General features: G+C 37.4%; 2 protein-coding genes across 2 annotated transcripts; one reads left to right on the forward strand and one right to left on the reverse strand.

The window, feature by feature from the left end:
* Positions 1 to 3,346: 3,346 nt before the first annotated feature.
* LOC129076516 (olfactory receptor 52E4-like) lies at positions 3,347 to 4,285 on the forward strand. The gene has a single exon (XM_054580675.1). It carries the CDS (start codon positions 3,347 to 3,349, stop codon positions 4,283 to 4,285), a length of 939 nt encoding a protein of 312 aa, XP_054436650.1.
* Positions 4,286 to 8,740: 4,455 nt separating this feature from the next.
* Positions 8,741 to 9,685, reverse strand: LOC129076517 (olfactory receptor 52E8-like). Its single transcript, XM_054580676.1, has one exon. It carries the CDS (start codon positions 9,674 to 9,676, stop codon positions 8,741 to 8,743), a length of 936 nt encoding a protein of 311 aa, XP_054436651.1. The 5' UTR covers positions 9,677 to 9,685.
* Between the last annotated feature and the right edge of the window lie 11,076 nt (positions 9,686 to 20,761).

The raw sequence follows: 20,761 nt of genomic DNA on the forward strand, positions 1-20,761 counted from the left end.
AAGCCTGGTTAGTGTGCCGTCTGGCACAATTTGTTCAATGAGCTAAGCATCTGCCCAAAAATAACAAAATAGAAAAAAGTATAATTTTGACTTATTTACAACAGATGGCTATTGTTTTGTTGACTGTTGTCATTTTTAAATTTGACAATCTAAGGGAAAGGAGGTTAGTGACCCTGACAAAATGGATAGGTAATCATGTTTTAAAAATTCTTGCAGCACACCAGTTGCAAATCATTGTTCTGTGCTGTACGTAGCAAAGTGAAACAAACAAGTGAATTTCCTGACTCATCCTGAGACTGAGAGGCTCACTCTTAGCACACTATGGCTGGAATAATATTCACCTAATTGAACGGGAATGAGGAGAGAGAGGCTCACAGTGTCTGGTACATGTGACCACTTGACTGTGATTTCCCATCTCCTCCCCATCATGAAGTTGATGATTCAAAGAGGAACCACATGAGTTCACTGAACTAATAGCTGAGCTTCTCTGATTAACGAGACAAGCATGATGAGCAAGATTACTGTATTCTCGGCCCTGTTTTATGACAAAAACACTGGGATGCAGGGGCTCTTCCCATGATTGTTAAAGGGTTTGTTTCTCATGCACCAATCAGTTAACGGCATACAGAGGATATTAAGGGAGACTGTGAACCATCAGGAAAGTGAGGACAGTGAATATTCACACAATTGTACTCTACCCTTATGAGACTAGAATTGTTAAGCAGTTATTCCATGGATGTGACCCTGACTGAACCACAGGACAAAGGTCTCCCTGGAACCCTAGAGTTATGACTTGAATGACAAAGCAGAGATACTGACTTCCAACCATAGACTCCACTGCATACCAGTTCAAGCATTGGAAAGATAGATAATTTCCATTAGGCTATCCAAACCTTGTGTAATTGTCATTGCATGCCATATCTTCCCCAGGTCTGGGAGCAAGAGAACATGGTAAAGGTTGTCATAAAGACAAATTGTTTGTTCTCAGTGACTGATTCCCCTGAAGAATTAAATGAACCACTTTCTTAGTGATACAAACACTCTGAATAAAGTCATTCCTTATAAAATTCGCCTTGGCAATGTTTACAAGTACGTTCTTCACCAATGACCAGTGTCATCTTCAAAAGTGTCAAATCTCAGCCTTCTGTATTTAAATGCCTGGGTTTCCGATGAAATTGAGTGTAACAAATAGAGACTATTCCTTGGAGGTAAGTGGTTAGACTGATAAGTAAGGGTTAATCTTTCAGATTTCCTGCAGGTTGGTCACTCAGAGAGGCAGTTGGTTTCCTATAGAATACCACGAAAACTGGATGCAGATGGGTCATAAATTAAATACTGGAAGAACGTTGAGAAGGTGGATCATGGTAACAGTTGACCATGTCACATATGGTAGTAAATTATTTCGTTCTCGGCTGTTCCTTTCCCTTGTCTTATTCTCCCATTTCTCATTGACTTCTCAGATTTTTACATTGCTTTTATTAATCTATATCCACTTATGTATGGGAGGATTTCAGGCCTCTTTACACCAATTATTCTATTGTCCTACTTTGGTAAACCTGCTCATCAGTGGTGTAGCCTCAACCATTGGAACCTAATATATATTGGTCAGAACCAAATGGACGTTGAGCTCAGATAGCATGAGAAGGAATATCTGAGTTCAGAATTCTGACATGGTTTTGAGTCACGGGTAAAGAAAGGCTGGACCTCTGTGTATGAGTCCAAAATGTAATATGTAATGACCTAAATATCTGCTACTGCTCCAATCTCCGTGAAATTCCACTAATTAACACAATTCTAGAATATTTGGCATGTGTACTCTCTGGCCATTTCCCCTTACTTCATCCAAATTAGGAATATCTCAGAAGGCCTTAGTGCTCACTGACACACTGCTATTCCAGACCACTTTTGTATGCCATAACGTTAGCATTATTTTTATACTCATCATTTCTGCAGTATATATGATACATTTCCAATTATATTATCTCACTTTTGTTATTATAAACCAAAGCCAACATCTTTTAAGAGTTTAATGTAGCTTAACCAAAGGTGAAACTCAGGGATTGGAGTCTGTGGGGAGGGTCAGAGTGGAGGCTAATAATGAAAAATGGTAGCCATACGTCCCATTGTTCGGAAACACAGTCACAGGAGGATTAACTGTTTTCTTTCAGGGAGAGGAACATTCCAGACCCTGGAGTTTAATGGTCCTGTAGGAGATGAGCTCAGGGGTGAAAGCCAATTGCAGCACAAATATAAAAGTTCCTTTGTAGGCATGACAAATAAAATGAAGTCAGGAGAGAAACTGCTGTAGTCTAAACCTAAATGGCTCATGGTCATGGCTAACACAGGTGATGCTACGCAAGACTGAGCTCTGGCAGTGAGACACCAGAAATGAGGTTTGAGAAATAAGTGACAAACAAGAAACCCCTGAAACCGAAGCTGTGAGAAACACAGGAATATAAAGTAGGTCTTGTTTGAATGTCCTTGGTAGGGTAAAATTCTCTTACTTTATCTCTCCATAATTTCAAGACTTTAAAAGCATCAGTGAAACAGAGTTTTTTTTAAAGTACATTTTCTTTCTATCTAGAAATTTTAGAGTAACTGCTATAGAAATTTCAAAAGAAAATTTGAGAAAGCCCTTGGAAATAGTTTCTTCCTTGCTCTGTCCGTCCTACCTGAGTCTCACTTAGCTAAAGGAACCTCTCAAGGAGCAGTACCCCTAACTCCAACTTACCACACTAGCCATGTATCACAGGAGAAGGAGGTAAAATGAGGAAGAGTTTGGTTTTCTTCTTTACTCCTCCTCATAGACTTGCTTTCTGTTCCCCCAGAAAGAGTGTTACTAACTTTCCTAAAGCCCTTGTTTCACAACTTATTTAAGAAGAGCAACTTGCACCACTTCTCTTCACACTCCAGAGGACTAAAGAAATATTTCTTGTAGAATTCAGATTGAAGTGTCAACCCATGTCTTCAAGATACTCAATGATTAACTTACACCAAATCATCCCCATAATGCGTTTATGTATCTGCTTAGATGTCACTTTGTTAGCACTTATATCTCCTATAGCTTTACCTATATTTACCTATCTATACACATATATACTGTATTCATATTTTAAGCAATATTTAATATTAAAAAGTCAGAGATTTCATCTGATTTCTTTCTTTTACTTAGCATAATTGTTAACTTTTTGAATGTCTAAATGAATCCATACTTTGAAGGATGACATATAATTTTCATAATATTCTGCTCCAAATTTATTATATTCTTTTATTTAATGTAGTTTGGCTTTTTAAATTGTTTAATTTGTTCTGTTTTTCTATCTGATTCCAAAAGAACAGAGAGAGAATGTCCCCATCAAATTACACCAAGTTACACCCCTCCTCTTTCCTCCTGCTGGGAGTTCCAGGCCTTGAAGAGATGCACATTTGGATTGGGTTTCCCTTTTGTTCAGTATACTTGATTGCCCTTTTGGGGAACATCACTATCCTGTTTGTGATCAAGAATGAACACAGTCTTCATCAGCCCATGTTTTATCTCCTGGCTATGTTAGCCTCCATTGATCTGGGCCTCTCCACATCTACTGTCCCCAAGATGTTAGGCATATTCTGGTTTAGTTTAAAAGAGATTAGCTTTGAGGGTTGTGTCACCCAGATGTTCTTCATTCATATATTCACTGCTATGGAGACTGTCGTCTTGGTTGCCATGGCCTTTGATCGCTATGTTGCCATCTGCAACCCTCTGCAGTACAGTCTGATTCTCACTAACAGAACTCTTGGCCTCATTTTTGTGGTGGTGGTTGGTGTCAATTTCATTTTGGTTATCCCTCTGGTGTTTCTCATCTTGAGGCTTCCCTTCTGTGGACATCGTATCATCCCCCACACATACTGTGAGCACATGGGAATTGCTCGGCTGGCCTGTGCCAATATAAAGGTAAACAAGATATTTGGATTAATTCTCATATCAATGGTGTTTATTGATGTGGTTCTGATTGTGATCTCCTATGTGAGAATACTCCGAGCTGTCTTCTGCCTTCCGTCTCGGGATGCCAGACTCAAGGCACTTAATACGTGTGGTTCCCACATCTGTGTTATTCTAGCCTTCTTCACTCCAGCTTTTTTCTCCTTCATGACCCACCGGTTTGGCAGGAATGTCCCTGTATACATTCACATTCTCCTGGCCAATTTATATGTTGTTGTTCCACCGGCCCTTAATCCTGTCATCTATGGAGTGAGGACTAAGCAGATTAGAGGGCAAATCTCAAGCATCTTCTTGAAAAAAAGATAGACATAAACTGTCTCAGAGATATTCACTGTAAAATAGGGAAAAGGCAATGTCTTTCTCAATTACAGAATCTTGCAACAAAAAATACTCTGACCTTAGTATTATTTTATTTATAATTCCCCTAGATAGCCCATCTAAAACATATAATGTGATTAATAGCAAAACAGTCACTGTGAAAATTTATGGAATACCTAAAAGTTTTGAACAACCTAGTTATAAGGTTTTATCATGATTAATTTCTTATAGAGCCCCTACAGAGCAGATTTTTACAGATAGGATTGTGTGAAATAAAATGCTTCTTTTTATTTGCAGATAATCAATTCTACTGGCCACATTATCAAATTTATACACATCTCTACTGCAAGGCTACAGGCTTTTAATATCTGCAATAGATTCATTCATTCTTTTCTTACTTGCTTAGTTACTTTTATCCACAATGGTATTGATACTTTATTATATACCAGACTCTAATGTCATATAAATATAAATATAAAACCGTGCATGACATTTTAATGGTTTTATAAAAAGAACTTGGAGAAACTCTGCAAGGAATTTTCCCAGGGTCATCATGTAAATGCAAATCTCCCCAAAAGTAACTTATTGTTCAAAGTGAACTGGTCTGTTTGTAGGTGTATATTTATGCAATACTGCAAGATACATATAAATATAAATCTATTTAGATTTTAATCAATCTATCTCTGCCTCTATTGAGAGGAAAAGAGAAAGAGAAAGGGGGTGGGAGCCTGGGAGGGGTTGGGGAGTGGGTGGAGGAGGGCAAAAGAGGAAAAACTGAGACAACTGTAATAGAATAAACATGATTTTTAAAAATAACTAAATAAATAAAATTTGTTTAAAAAACCATAATGATATATCACCTTACCTCTGCTACAATGGTTATCATCAATAAATTAGCAAACAAAAGGTGCTGGTGAGAATGTGGAGAAAATGTAATCCTCATGCACTGTTGATGGGATTGCAGCCTGGTGCAGCCACTGTGGAACACAGTATGGGGTTTCCTCAAAAAGTTAAAAAATGAAACTGCCTTTTGACCCAGCAGTCCCACTTCTGGGAATATATCCTAAGAAACCCATAACACTAATTCAAAAGTATATATGCACCCCTACGTTCACTACTGTGTTATGTACAATAGCCAAGACCTGGAAACAGCCCACATACTCATCAATAGATGAGTGGATTAAAAAAGCTATGGTATATTTACACGATAGAATACTATGTATCCATAAAAAAGAAAGAAATCTTACCTTTGCAACAGCATGGATGGACTTGGAGACTATATGCTAAGTGAAGTAAGCCAATTGAGAAAGACAAATACCATATGAACTCACTTGTATGTGAAATCTAATGAACAAAATACACCGATGAACAAAATGGAAACAAAGTCATGAATACATGGAACAGACTGACAGCTGTCAGAGGGGAAGGGGGAGGAGGAACGGGATGAAAGGTGAAGGGATGAGCCAAAAATCATATATATGTGTATATGGATATGTTTTATTTATATATAAATGTTATTTATATGTATATAACATATAATACATATATGCATATATAACATTTATATACATGTATGTGTATATACACATACATATATAAATAACACATAGATAAAGACAACAGTGTGATGATAGCCAGAGGGAAAGTAGGGTGGTGTCTAGGTGGAGACTGGCAAAGGGAGTGGGGATGAGGACTGAAGGAGACTTTGCTTGGGGTAATGAGTGTACGATGCAGTGTGCAGATGATGTTTTATTGAGATGTACACTTGAAAGTTGTGTGGTGTGAACCAATGTCACCCAAGTAAATTCAATTTTAAAAAGAAAAAATAAAAGAAATTGAATCAATACTCAAAAATTATGAACAAGAAGAGTTCAGGACCAGGCTGCTTTACTGATGAATTCTACCAAGTATCCATATAATAATTGAGTCCTATGTTTCTCAAATTATCCAAACTAATTATAAAGAAGAAAAGGCTCACAAACTCATTCTAGAAAACCAGCATTACTCTTCTATCAATATTGGACACACTACAAAAATGAAAATTACAGGCCAATATCCCTGATATACACAGATGCAAATATCCTCAACAAAATATTAGCCAACCAAATTTAGCAACACATTAAGATCATACACCATGATCCAGGAGGATTTATTCCAGCAATAGAAGGATGGTTCAATATCTACAAATCAATATACATGATACACCACATAAACAAAATGAAAGATAAAAATAATATGATTCTCTCAATAGTACAGAAAAAGCATTTGAAAAATTTAACATCTTTTTATGATAAAAACTTTCAACAGTGTGGGTATACAAGGAAAGTACCTTAACATAATAAAGGCCATATATGACAAAGTCACAGCCAACATCACCCTCAATGGTGAAAACATGAAAGCTTTTTATCTAACATCAGGAACAAGACAGAAGTGCTTTTTTCACTACTCTTGTACAACATAGTATTGAAAGCCCTAGCCTTAGCAATGCACAAGAAAAAAAATTAAAAGAGATCCAAACTGGAAAGGAAGAAGCAAAATTTTCACTAGTTACAGATAACATGACACTATATATAGAAAACTCGAAGGTTCCACACCAAAAAAAAAGAAAACTCTTAGACCTAATAAATGAATTCACTAAAGTTCCAGGATACAAAACTAATATTAAAAAATGGACAAATCTTTGCAAGTTGTATATTTTTTCTCAAGAGTCATCAGAAAACCCTTACTGTGATTATTTTATCAAAAGACTCACATTGCTGTAGAAAATATTATTAATTTTTATATTTACTTACATCTGAATATCATATTATTTTTATTTGTAAATGTTCTAATAACTAAACTCCTTTGCTATCTATTTTGATGAATAAAGCTTTCTGACCTTATCTAAAGTCCGGAGGATTTGAATACACAGGCTAGCCTGACTTAATTTGTCTGATGTCTGTTTATTAGATATTGGTCTATTAGATTTTCTAAATAGAAAAAAAACCCTGTAGTCTATGGATTTTTTTAAGGAAATATGATACATAAATATCAACGCTGTTCTATTTACAATATTTTACTAGATTTAACTATAAGATTTTGCAGGCAATATCTAATATTTTTATTTTTATGACATTTTCTGGCCATGCATTAGAATTTCTGTACTTATAAACTGGTAAAAATCAGAGGTTTTAAGTGAAGTAAAAGAAGTAACATAACTCTGGAAGACTCTCTTGTATGTAGTTTCAAATAACACATCCTTTACGGACTAGGTCCGTAATTTTCCACATGATTATTTTAGAAAGTGAAAAGAAGGCAAACACATTTCTACTTTTGTGTTGCTGTCTTCAATATATTGGCCCAGTATTTGGAATATCTATTGAATATTATTACAAAGTTTCTAAAATGTTCCCCCCAAATATAAATTAATATGCAAACCTAGAGCATAACATTTTTAGTCTTAGCAGCTTAATTCCCCCACCAAGTTTTTTTCTTTTTTTATTGTTGTCCAATTACAGTTGTCCTACTTTTTCCCCTGTTGGTGTCCTCTGCCCCACCCACCCCCTGTCCCTCGGTCAGTCCTCACACTGTTGTCCATTACCATGGTTGCTCTATACATGGTCCTTGACGATCCTTCCTCTTCTTCCCCCCTTATTCTTCTTATGACATACAATTCTGTCTTTTCATCAGGTTGTCACCAAACAGCCATGTCAGCTTAGCACATGTAAACTTCATGAACATTTACTTAAGAAATATATCTTTTATTATTTTGCATCTTTATTCCCTGCTCACCTTATTTTATTTCTAAGTATATACCATCTTCTGTTTCTTTAGGTGCCAGGAACCAAAATCTTGATCATAATTTGTTATGGAAAATTTTCTGACCCACAGTTTATGCACATGAAAATGCAAATTAAGAGTATCCACATTATAGAATTTACATAAAAATAGATGTGTTAAGTAATTTTTTAAAAGAGTATATGCTAATGAGTTAAATAATGTCACTAATTATTTTGGTAACCCTGTTACCAAAACTTTCTGCAATCCCTGAACAAATATTCTGTTGCTCTGATATTTCCTCTGGTGATTTACAAACTAGTCCAATTTAAAAACTCTCCTACTAAATAATCTACCTCTTACTAACAACTGAATTTTCAGGTGACTCATTTAACAATCCAAAACATCAGCTTATCATCTGAGAATTTCTGACTATACTAACTACACTATAAGGCTATCTTGATTACCAAACAATATAAATAAAAGCACTTTATAGAGATGCAAAGCTTAAATTTATAATATTATGATCACTACATTTATTATTATCCTTAAAGTCAAATGATTATAGAAATTATCCTTTCACTCAAAGAATTATTTGACTTTGCACCCTCTCTCCCTTTTAACTCTTCTAATGAGCAGGTGGAGAAAATATGAACTTTAAGTCATTCTAATACCACCAATGTTTAACTATCTTTTAAAAAATATCCTCAAAACGCACTCCCTAATCTGCTTGGTTCTGAACCCATAGATTACAGGATTGAGGGCTGGTGGGATAACCACATATAGGTTGGCCAAGAAAATGTGGGCATATCGAGGAATATTGTGGCCAAAGCGGTGTGTCAAGAAAGAGAAAAAAGCAGGTGTAAAAAAGGCTAAGATAACGCCAATGTGGGAGCCACAGGTGTTGAGAGCTTTGAGTCGAGCCTCCTGGGAAGGCAGGCAATAGACTGCATAGAGGATCCTGGCATAGGAGAGAATAATTAGAAGCACATCCAATAATAAGAGAGAAATGTTGCCAAGGCCAAACAATATATTCACTTTAATGCTGGCACAGGCAAGGCGGGCAATGCCCATGTGCTCACAGTAGGTATGAGGTATGACATGATGCCCACAGAAGGGCAGCCTCAGGAGAAGAAACACCAGTGGGGCCACCATGCACAGGCTCCGCAGAATGGCAATGCCTGTGATAATGCCGATGACTTTGCTGGTGAGGATCATGGCATACTGGAGAGGTTTACAAATGGCAATGTAGCGGTCAAAGGCCATGGCCACCAACACAATGCTCTCCATAGCAGTAAAGAAGTGAATGAAGAACATCTGAGTAAGACAGCTTTCAAAAGATATTTTCCTGAGGCTGAACCAGAAGATGCCCAGCATTTTGGGGATGGTGGCTGTGGAGAGGCACAGGTCGATGGAGTCCAATATTGCCAGGAAGCAGTACATGGGCTCATGGAGACTATGCTCAGTCTGGATGACAAACAGGACAGCAGCATTCCCCAGGAGAGCAACAAGATACACGAAGAAAAAGGGAAATCCAATCCAAACATGTGCACCTTCCAGCCCTGGAATGCCCAGCAAAAGGAATGAGGCAGGATGGAGCCGCGTGTCATTAGGCATAGACATTCTTTCTGCCACAGTTGGCTATTGTACTTATCAGAGACAATTCTTGACTTTCATTCGTGATTCTTGCTCCAATTCCGTTTTTTCCAGTCTCCTGACAAAATGTAAAATAACTTTGTAATTGTCATGTTCTCCCATTCAATGTTATCAAAACTTTTCTGCAATCGTTGCCTGAACATCAGGTGATACTAGAAATCAAGGCGGTCTCTCTTCCCCACATGAATAACATTCATAAAAGGTTGAACAAGACAGGCAGGAGAACAATATCCATCAAGTTGATATTCAAAGGAGCAGAAATAATAAAGGATTTGTTTTTGTATCTTGTGGTGTTATATGCATTGAATTTAATGTACATAAAATATACTTTAGTTTATAGAATCCAATCCATTCTCTTATTGGAACAATCGAGGACCATTTATATATGCATTATGTGTATATATTTATATGTATATATATTTGACAGTGGATATACCTATATTTCATTCTAAAATCAGAGGCCACAAACTTAGCTATTGAGCCTATGCAAAACAATTGACTTCCCATTAGTGACTCCTGCTTTTCTATCCATTTGTCCAGATTCCTGACAAAACACAAAAGAACATTTTAATCCCTTTTTGTTCCTATTAAGAAAGGAGATTAAATAATTATTTTTTTCAACAACACTTTTTATACTTAAAATTTTTTGATGGACTAATCTTAAATGTTCTGATCAGAAAAAAAGGAATACTACTTATATGATGTGACAGGAATGATAGCTAAAATTATGATGATAATCATATTGTAATATAGAAATATATTAAATCAGTGTATTCTATACCTTGAACTTACATAACAGTAGGTGTCAATTATATCTCAATTCTTTTTTTAAAAAACAAAAAAAAGGAAAAAGATTAAATACACTTCTCATGTTCTGCTAACCTCTCCTGATCATCATATGGAAATAAGAATAAAGCCAAGCTACCCTGATACCACATTTTTTAATAAAATAAAAATCTAATATAAAGAAGAGCAGGCAGAAGAGTACCCTCCTCAGCATAATGGAGATTCGAACTCTGGAGCATAGCCAGAAATAAATAGAAAGAATAAATTCCATATTTGATAGTATTCGACATATTTTTGTTTAACGTGCATTAAGTTTTTGTTGGTATTAGTAGGCTGAACTATTCTTCTATTAGGATATCTAAAAACCCCAAAATGTAAAGTGCATATTACTATGTGTGTTGGTGCATGTGTTTGTATGTTTATGCATTTTTATGTGATTCTGTGAATACTAGATGGCCTGGCTCTTTAAAAAGAATAAACAATTTATCTTTGTTTACCATATGCCTGAAAAAAATTCTGCCACATACAAGTTCTCAACTTTAAAAGTTCATAAGTAGATTAATTGACTAAGAAAAGACAAGACAGCAAGCAATTTCAATGTCACATTTTATAAAATTAATAACAGTTTAGACCATAATTTGTTTCTGGAAAAAAATTACCATCAGAGTTAGAAAATGGATAATAATAAGGAGAGATAATTGACAAAGAATATTTTGCAGTTATGGTGAAACATGAATTGAGAGATTACCTTAATCTAAATAAGCCTGCAATTTAGAGGGTGCATAAGTAATCACATCCAGTAAAGAAACTGTTCAGATATAAGTCAGATGGGAAGGGAGACTAAATATTCTGGGCTAGGCAACTCTATTCATGAGGAGAGGGAAGAAGCATTTGGGATATCCTAAAATTTAATTCCTACAAAGATTCTATTTTAGTTCTCAGGTCATTATGCATGGCTTCCTCTGAGAAACATGAAAAGAGGAATTATCATGTGATTTTGTGTTATAGCACTCATTCAGAATATGTGGAAATTCTGAACTTATAGTAAACATTTGAAGCAAACAGGGAGAAGTTTATTGCTGTATAACTTATTTGGGAAAACTATTCATACAGAAGATGGGACAGATATTGCATGTAATGTGTACAATTGTGCAGAAAGCTTTGATTCAAATTTAGAGATACTTGGATGCTGGAGGAAGTCAGAGCTGAGAGCCTTCCATTAGAGATAAATGCATATGGCCGTAAGTACATCCTCCTTTAAACTCATGCCAAGGAAATGCCTTTCTAACTGTGCCCATTTGAAACCTATGAAGGACAGCAAAAGTAAGAGATGATTTTACAATTTGGAAAACTCAGGAAATATATATTGTGTATATGGCTGTATGTGTGTAGAGTTGGCCTGCTAGGGTTGGAGAAAAGATAACTGAAAGTTCTCAATTTTGTAATTTGAAAATTATCAAAGATAGTATTCTCTTTTTTATTAGTGAAGAATATATAACTGAAGTGGAGAAGTGATTCCTTTATGTATCAGCATTTATTTAGCAATTTGAATACAGTTTTGAATAAAACTGGTCACATACCCTTGAGGAGATGACTGAGTAGTAAATGAGAAAAAAATTTTAAAGATGAAATTTGAAAAATGTATTAAGTACCATGTAGAAGTATACAAAGAATGTTGTAGGTGGAGAGGTGGGTCAGGAAAAATTCTAGGGAAGAGATCAGGCTAATATTAAGACAAAGAAGAAAATAAACTTTATACTAGATGGAATGAAGAGCAAGGACAAAGTGATAATAAAAGCACAGTGACCAGTCAAGACATAAAAAGGGAATCTGTCATCCTCTCTATGACTTTATCTATAAATTTAGTAGATTGATGACCAGACTCTTAATTGTCTGGTGTCTTGGTCACTCTTGATGTTTCAGACAGCAGAAACTTCTAACGTAAAATACGGTTACATCCCAAGGAAATCAACTTACCCCATTTATTTATGTCAACTTTTTAGGAGGGCTTGAAAATTGGTGCTTCCCTCCTCTCTGAGAGAACATTTCCAATTGGTAAACATTTATAAAGCAACCAATCACTAATCATTCCATAATATGTACTGACCTATTATGTCAATTTATATTCATATACCTCCCAGTCTCTGATGGGTTTAGAAATAAGACTTGGTCCCTGCCCCTCATTTGACCTCCTACCTCTTAGGTGCTACCTGGGATTATATCCAGCTATCTAGCAGTCATTTCCTCAATGTGGCATCTTCTTACTCTCTGTTATTCCACCAACCTCTACCACTTTCAAATGACCACATTCCCATTTCCTGTAACAGATGATCATAAAAGGAAGATATAATGTATTCTTTCTCATCCTTGTTTAATCTGCAGTCTCAAGGCCATCTTTTTTTCAGATGCTTCAACATCCTAGCCCTAGATTTTGTTTTCACAAAAGTCTATCTGTCAGGGCAGTGTTTCATGACTCACTTATTCATGACCTCATCATTCTAAGCATTTATTGATCACCTTTACTATACCTAACACAATTCTAGAAAATAGAGAAAACTAGCCCTTGTTCTTCCTCTTTTTATTCATATCTATGTGCCTACATGCTAGGTCAGAAATGACACCCACATTGATTCTGGGTATATTGGTGCATCACTTTTCATATTGGCTTTTACCTTTTCATTCTGTGTGTGAGATTATGCACAGTCACAGGTATAAGTACAGGTAGGTAAAAGTGTAATTTCAGGAGCTGATAAGTGCACATTCTCTCTTCATCTCATTTTCCTTATTTTCACTCCCTCTCTCCCTACTCTCTTTTGCTATTTTTTACAACCTAACCATAATACAACTTACCTTTGTCTTACCTTGGTCTCTAAATCTCTAAGAACACTCCTTTAATATTTTCTTGGCATGTCCTTTATTATGCTGAGTAGAAGATATTTATGTTTTTCTTACAACTCCAATTCCCCTGGGATGAGAACTAATAGTATCTTAAAGATACAGTCTCAGACAACTGTTCTTATTTAATCTATCCAGAAGCTCTCAGGAAATTCTTTCTCATGGGGTACATCTTTATTTGGCCTGACTCAAAATTCATTCATTGTGAACAGTCTTTTCCCTGGGCTATTTGTCAAAACAATCAATAGAAATTGTTTAACATAGCAACTTCTTGAAGCAGGGATGAGAGTTGGAACTAGCAAGAGACTGACCAAAAAACTTAAAAGCACTGACTGGTGTGGCTCAGTTGGTTGAGTGTTGTGCCTCAAAGCAAAAGGTCACAGGTTCAATTCCCCGCAGGGCATGTGCCTGGGTTGCTGGTTCTGTCCCCAGTCAGGGCAACTATAGTAGGCAACTGATTGATGTTTCTCTCTCACATCAATGCTTCTCTCCCTCTCTCCCTCCCTTCCCCTTTCTCCAAAAACAAATAAATAATAATATTTTTTATAAAAAACTTAAAAGGCAAACTTGGGCAATAAAATGACCACACAGAGTTGTTCAAGGTTCTAAAGTATTCCTATGCTAGAAAACCACACACATGTAAATGACAAGGCATGGGTCCAGTGAAGACCTGAGAAATCTCTAATCTGTTATCTGTGATTGACCTTGAGGTACTAATGTTAAAAGATCGAATGTGACTCGTTCTACTGAAAGATACATGATGAATTCAAAAAGTAGTTTCACCGACACACAGAGTCGGGTTTGTTGTTTATATTACAGAATGTACTTTTTTTTTTTTTTCAGACCATCAGCTTGGCTTCTTAGGAGCCAAAAAGAGGCCTAAATCTCCCTTTATTTTTCTTTTTTCTTTTTTTAAAATTAATTAATTTATTTTTTCAAATACATTTGTCTCTGCCTACCCCCCACCACTTTCCCTTGGCCCCTCCCTTCCTCCCTCCCTCAACTCTTCCCTTTGTTGGCTCCTCAACCCTTTGGTTTTGTCCATGAGTCCTTGCTATATGTTCCTTGACTTTCCCCTTCCCTTCCTTTTCCCCTGCCCCTGCTCCCTTCCTCCCTCTTGTCTCTGTTGGTTTCTTTTCCTTTCAGTGTTGCTGGTCTTATTTTCCTTGCATCTTTGTAATGTTGGTTAGGTTCCACTTATAGGTGAGATCATATGGTATTTGTCTTTCGCCCCCTGGCTTATTTCACTTAGCATAATGCTCTCTAGTTCCATCCATGTTGTCGTGAAGTTTAGTAGTTCTTTCTTTCTTTCTGCAGCATAGTATTCCATTGTGTAAATGTACCATCATTTTTTGATCCAATCATCTACTGATGGGCATTTAGGCTGTTTCCAACACTTGGCTATTGTGAATTGCGCTGCTATGAACATTGGGGTGCATATGTTCTTTGGAATTGGCATTTTGGGACTCTTAGGGTATAGTCCCACCAGGGGAATCACTGGATCAAAAGGCAGTTCCATTTTCAGCTTTTTGAGGAAATTCCACACTGCTTTCCACAGTGGCTGCCCCAGTCTGCATTCCCACCAACAGTGTCCTAGTGTTCCCTTTTCTCCACAGCCTCGCCAGCACCTGTTGTTTGTTGATCTGTTTATGATGGCCATTCTGACGAGTGTGGGGTGGTACCTCACGGTGGTTTTGATCTGCATTTCTCTGATGGCTAGTGATGCCAAGCATCCTTTCAAATGCCTCTGGGCTCTCTGTATCTCCTCCTTGGAAAAGCATCTGCCCAGGTCCTTTGCCCATTTTTTGATTGGATCATTTATCTTCTTGGAGTGGAGTCAAGTGAGTTCTTTATATATCTTGGAGATCAAACCTCTGTCTGATGTATCATTAGCAAATATATTTTCCCATACGGTTGGCTCCCTTTTCACTTTGCTGATGTGTTCTTTAGCCGTGCAGAAGCTTCTTATTTTGCTGAGGTCCCACTTGTATATTCTATCCTTTGTGTCCCTTGCTTTAGGAGACATATCAGTGAAAAAATTGCTGTGTCGGATATCTGAGAGTTTCCTGCCAATGTTCTCCTCTAGGATGTTTATGGTGTTGCAACTTATATTTAAGTCTTTTATCCATCTTGAGTTTATTTTTGTGTATGGTGTCCGCTGATGATCCAATTTCAATGTTTTGCATGTAGCCGTCCAGCTCTCTCAACACCATTTGTTGAAGAAGCTATTATTGCTCCATTTTATGCTTCTGCCCCCTTTGTCAAATATTAGATGCCCATAGAGACCTTGGCTTATTTCTGGGCTTTCTACTCTGTTCCACTGGTCTATGGGTCTGTTCTTGTGCCAGTACCAGATTGTTTTGAGTATAGTGGCTTTGTAGTACAGTTTGATGTCCGGTATTGTGATCCCTCCTACTTTGTGTTTCTTTCTCAAAATTGCTGTGGCTATTTGGGGTCGTTTATGGTTCCATATAAATTTTTGAAATGTCTGTTCTATTTCTGTGAAATACATCATTGGTATCTTAATAGGGATTGTGTTGAATCTATAAATTGCTTTGGGTAGTATGGACATTTTGATGCTATTAATTCTTCCAATCCATGAGCATGGTATATGCTTCCATTTATTTGTGTCTTCCTTAATTTCTTTCTTCCATGTTGTATAGTTTTCTGCATACAGGTCTTTTACCTCTTTGGTTAAATTTATTCCCAGGTACTTCATTTTTCTTGTTGCTATATCGAATGGTACTTTTTTTTCTGATTTCTTCTTCTTCTATTGCATTGCTGGTGTACAAAAATGCCTTTGATTTCTGAATGTTGACTTTGTATCCTGCTGTTTTGCCAAATTAACTTATTAGGTTGAGGAGTTCTTTGGTGGAGTCTACAGGGTTCTCTATGTACACTATCATGTCATCTGCAAACAATGATAGCTTTACTTCCTCCTTTCCTATTTAGATGCCTTTTATTTCTTTTTCTTGTCTGACTGCTGTGGCTAGGACTTCCAATACGATGTTGAAAAGAAGTGGTGAAAGCGGACATCCTTGTCGTGTTCCCAATCTTAGTGGGCAAGCTTTTAGTTTTTGCCCGTTGAGCATGATGTTGGCATTAGGGTTTTCATATATGGCCTTTATTACCTTCAGGAATGCCCCATTTATTCCCAATTGGCTGAGTGTTTTGATCATAAATGGGTGCTGTACCTTATCAAATGCCTTTTCTGCATCTATCGATGTGATCATGTGGTTTTTGTATTTTCTTTTATTTATGTGATGTATTACATTTATTGACTTGCGTATATTGAACCATCCCTGCATCCCTGGGATGAATCCCACTTGATTATGGTGGATAATCTTTTTAATGTATTGCTGGATGTGGTTTGCCAATATTTTGTTGAGGAGTTTAGCATCTATGTTCATCAGCAAAATTGGCCTGTAGTTTTCTTTCTTTGTAGGGTCTTTATCTGGTTTTGGGATTAGGGTGATGCTGGCCTCTAAAAAGAGTCTGGGAGTCTTCCCTCCTCTTGGACTTTTTTGGAATAGTCTGAGAAGGACAGGGGTTAGCTCTTCCTTAAATGTTTTGTAAAATTCTCCTATGAAACCTACTGGCCCTGGGCTTTTATGTGCCGGGAGTTTCTTGATGACTGCTTCAATTTCCCCAGCTGTTATTGGTCTGTTCAAGCTTTCTGTTTCTTCCTCCTTCAGTGTTGGGAGATTATACTTTTCTAAAAATTTGTCCATTTCATCAAGGTTTTCAAATTTCTTGGCATATAATTGTTCAGAGTAGTTTCTGACAATCCTTTGTATTTCTGTGGTATCAGTTGTTATTTCTCCTCTTTCATTTCTGATATTATTAATTTGGGTCCTCTTCCTTTTTTCTTGATGAGTCTGCTTAAATACTTGTCAATTTTATTTATCTTTTCAAAAACCAGCTTCTGGATTGGTTGATCCTTTGAATTGTTCATTTCATCTCTATGTCATTCAGTTCTGCTCTAATCTTGACTATTTCCTTCCTTCTACCTGCTCTGGGATTTATTTGATGTTGTTTCTTCAGTTCTTGAAGTTGTAGTGTTAGGTCTTTTATTTGAAATGTTTCTATCTTTTTTAGGTAAGCCTGTATTGCTATGAACTTTCCTCTCAGGACTGCCTTTGCTGTGTCCCATAGCTTTTGGACTGTTGTCTGTTCATTTTCATTTGTTTCCAGAAATTTTTTGATTTCTTCTCTTATCTCATTATTGACCCATTCATTATTTGATGGTCTTGTTCAGTCTCCATGAGTTTGCAAGTTTTTGAAGTTTCTCTTTGAGGTTGATTTCCAGCTTCAAACCCTTGTGGTCCAAGAAAAAGCTTGGTATTTCAGTTTTCCTGAATTTGCTGAGGTTTGCTTGTGTGTCCTATCATGTGGTCTATCTTTGAAAACCTGCCATGAGCATTTGAAAAGAACATGTATTTTTCTTCTTTCGGATATAAGGTTCTATATATGTCAGTTAAGTCTATTAGATTCAGTGTGCCATTCAGCTGTACAATATCCTTCTTGATGTTTTGTTTGGAAGATCTGTCCATTTTTGACAGTGGGGTGTTGAAATCCCCTACTATCAGTGTGTTTCTGTCTATATCTTTTTGGAAGTCGTTCAACAATTTCCTTATATAGTTGGGGACTCCTATATTGGGAGCATATAAATTTACAATGTTGATGTCTTCTTGATAGATTCTTCCATTAAGTATTAAAAAGTGTCCCTCTGGGTTTCTTTTTATGGCCTTTGTTTTGAAATCTACTTTGTCTGATACAGGTATGGCAACCCTGGCCTTTTTCTCTTGCCCAGTTGCTTGGAATATTTTTTCCATCCCTTTACTTTCAATCTGTGTAGGTTTGGCTCTGAGGTCGGTCTCTTTTAGGCAGCATATGTGTGGGTCATATTTTCTTATCCATTCTGCTATCCTGTGTCTTTTGATTCGGGCATGTAGTCCATTTATATTGAGAGTTATTACTGATAGAACCCTATTCATTTTTTCTCTTGTACCTGCGTTTTTCTCTTTCTCACTCTTTTCCTTCATCTTCTTAAACCAGTCCCTTGAGCATATCTTGGAGTGCTGGTTTGGTAGAGAAGTATTCTTTTAGCCTTCTTTTGTCTGGGAAACTCCTAGTTTCCCCTTCTATTTTAATTGAGAGTCTTGCTGGGTTAGAGCAGCCTTGGTTGTAGACCCTTGCTTTTCATCACTTGGAATATTTGTTGCCATTCCCTTCTGGCTTGTAGTGTTTCTGTTGAGAAGTCCGCTCCTAGGTGTATCGTGGCCCCCTTGTATGTACTTTCTCCTTCTCCCTTGCTGCCTTGAGGATTCTCTCTTTGTCTTTGCCATTTGCCATTTTAATGATGATGTGTCCTGGAGTGGACCTCCTTGAGTCCTTCTTGAGTTGGGCCCTCTGTGCCTCCTGAATCCATGAGACTCTTTCTCTCCTCAAATTAGGGAACTTTTCCATCATTACTTTTTCGAGGAGGTTCTCTATCCCTTGCTCCTCTTCTTCTCCATCTGTATCCCTATTATACAGATAATATTGTGTTTCAGGTTGTCCTGCATTTCCCTAAATGCCTCTTCATTCTTTTTGAGTCTTTTTTCCATTTCTTTGTCTTTCTGGGAGCTTCTTTCTACCTTATCCTCCATCTCACTGATTCGATCCTCGGCTTCATCCAGCCTGCTTTGGATTCTTTCTACTGTGTTCTTCAATTCAGAAATGGTATTCTTTATAACCTCTTGTGTCTTCTTGATAGTTTCTATGTCCTTTTCCAGACTGATATAGTTTTCTGTAAGATCCTGATAGTTTCTCTGCAGTTTCTCATAGTTATCTTTGAGCTTGCTGAGCTCATTGAGCTTCCTTAGAACCATTGTTTTGAATTCCATATCTGATAGTTCCCTTGACTCTATTTCATTTAACTCTCTCTGTGGGAAGTCCCCTTTTCCACTCATTTGGGGGGAACTTCTTTTTCTTCCCACTTTTGAGAGAGTCTGTTAAGAAATTTATTTATTTAATTATTTATTTATTTTTCTTCTGTTTCCATTGGGCCATCTTGATTTCCTGACTTTGTGGATTAAACTTCTACGGTAGTAGGGGGGTCTTTTTATTTATTTATTCATTCATTCATTCATTCATTCATTTTCCTTTACTTTTCTTTCTTAGCCTGCCTCTGATCATGTCAGTTGTTCACCCTATATGACTTTGGGTCGTTTGTTTGAGCCTTCCAGCAGTCTACTGTCTGTGTCTGACTCCTGCTTTGGGCAGCTGTGTGACCCCATTGGCCAGGGATCCACTATTTCTGTGGATCGCTCTGCACTCTCACGCCCGCTCCTTGTACGCGCTCCCTGGCCCAGCAGGATCCCCCACCCGCCTGGGCTGGCATGCGCTTGCCCCAGCCCAGGGGGCTTCTTCGTGACCTCGCATACTCGTCTGGCCCCCTAGGCCACCGGGCACCCCAGCACCGGTCAGTTTAGGGTCTTCTATTGTGTGCTTTCCCCGCTTTTGGCTCTTTGGATGCATTGTTTGCCCTCGCCAAAGGGAGACTATGGAAATAGGAGGAAGTCAACTCCAGGACTCTCCGGTTAATCCTGTCTCCAGTCTCTCTTCCAGGGACTCTGGGCAGCTCTGTGACCCCTTCGGCCCAGGATCCACTATTTCTGTGATCTGCTCTGCACTCACGTGCCCGCGCACGTCGATTTACACCTGGCCTTGCCGATCTGCGCACTCCCTCGCAGGCCCCATGGGTGCCAACCTGTGGGAGGCCTTGCCAGCCCGCCCGAGCCCTCGCTAGCCCGCGCAGGTCCACACACACACTTGCCAACCCTCCCCGGCCACTCGGCGCAAGTTTGTGTGCGCCTGTACAGTGTGGTTTTGCCATTTTTTCTTTTTTATTGAAAAATTTTAGGTGACATTGGTTAATAAAATCACATGAGATTAAGGGGTAAAATTCTGTTATACATCATCATATATAACTTCACCCAATCAAACCCCTTCCCCCATGTCTCCCCTTCACCCTCTTCTGCCTCCCCCATTTCTCATGCTCCCCAATACGTACATAGTTTAATAAGAACACTTCAGAAAAATATTTCTATGAATAGAGATAAAAAATTCTCAACAAAATATTAGCAAGCCAAATCCAACAGCATATTAAAAAGGATTATATACCATGACCAAATGTGATAGTCTCAGGAACACAAAGTTTGTTCAATATAACAGAATAGTGCGTTTTGCATTTCTTTTATTGAAAAAATTTAGGTGACAAAATCTAGCTCCATTTTGTTAATAAAAACAGTCAACAAACTAGAAATATAAGAAAACTTCTTTAACATGATAAAGGGTATTTATGGATAAAAATCTATAGCTCATATC

Source organism: Pteronotus mesoamericanus, unplaced genomic scaffold (assembly GCF_021234165.1).
Source record: "Pteronotus mesoamericanus isolate MK-2021 breed Mesoamerican mustached bat unplaced genomic scaffold, CSHL_Meso_final contig_591, whole genome shotgun sequence".
Lineage (NCBI taxonomy): Eukaryota > Metazoa > Chordata > Mammalia > Chiroptera > Mormoopidae > Pteronotus > Pteronotus mesoamericanus.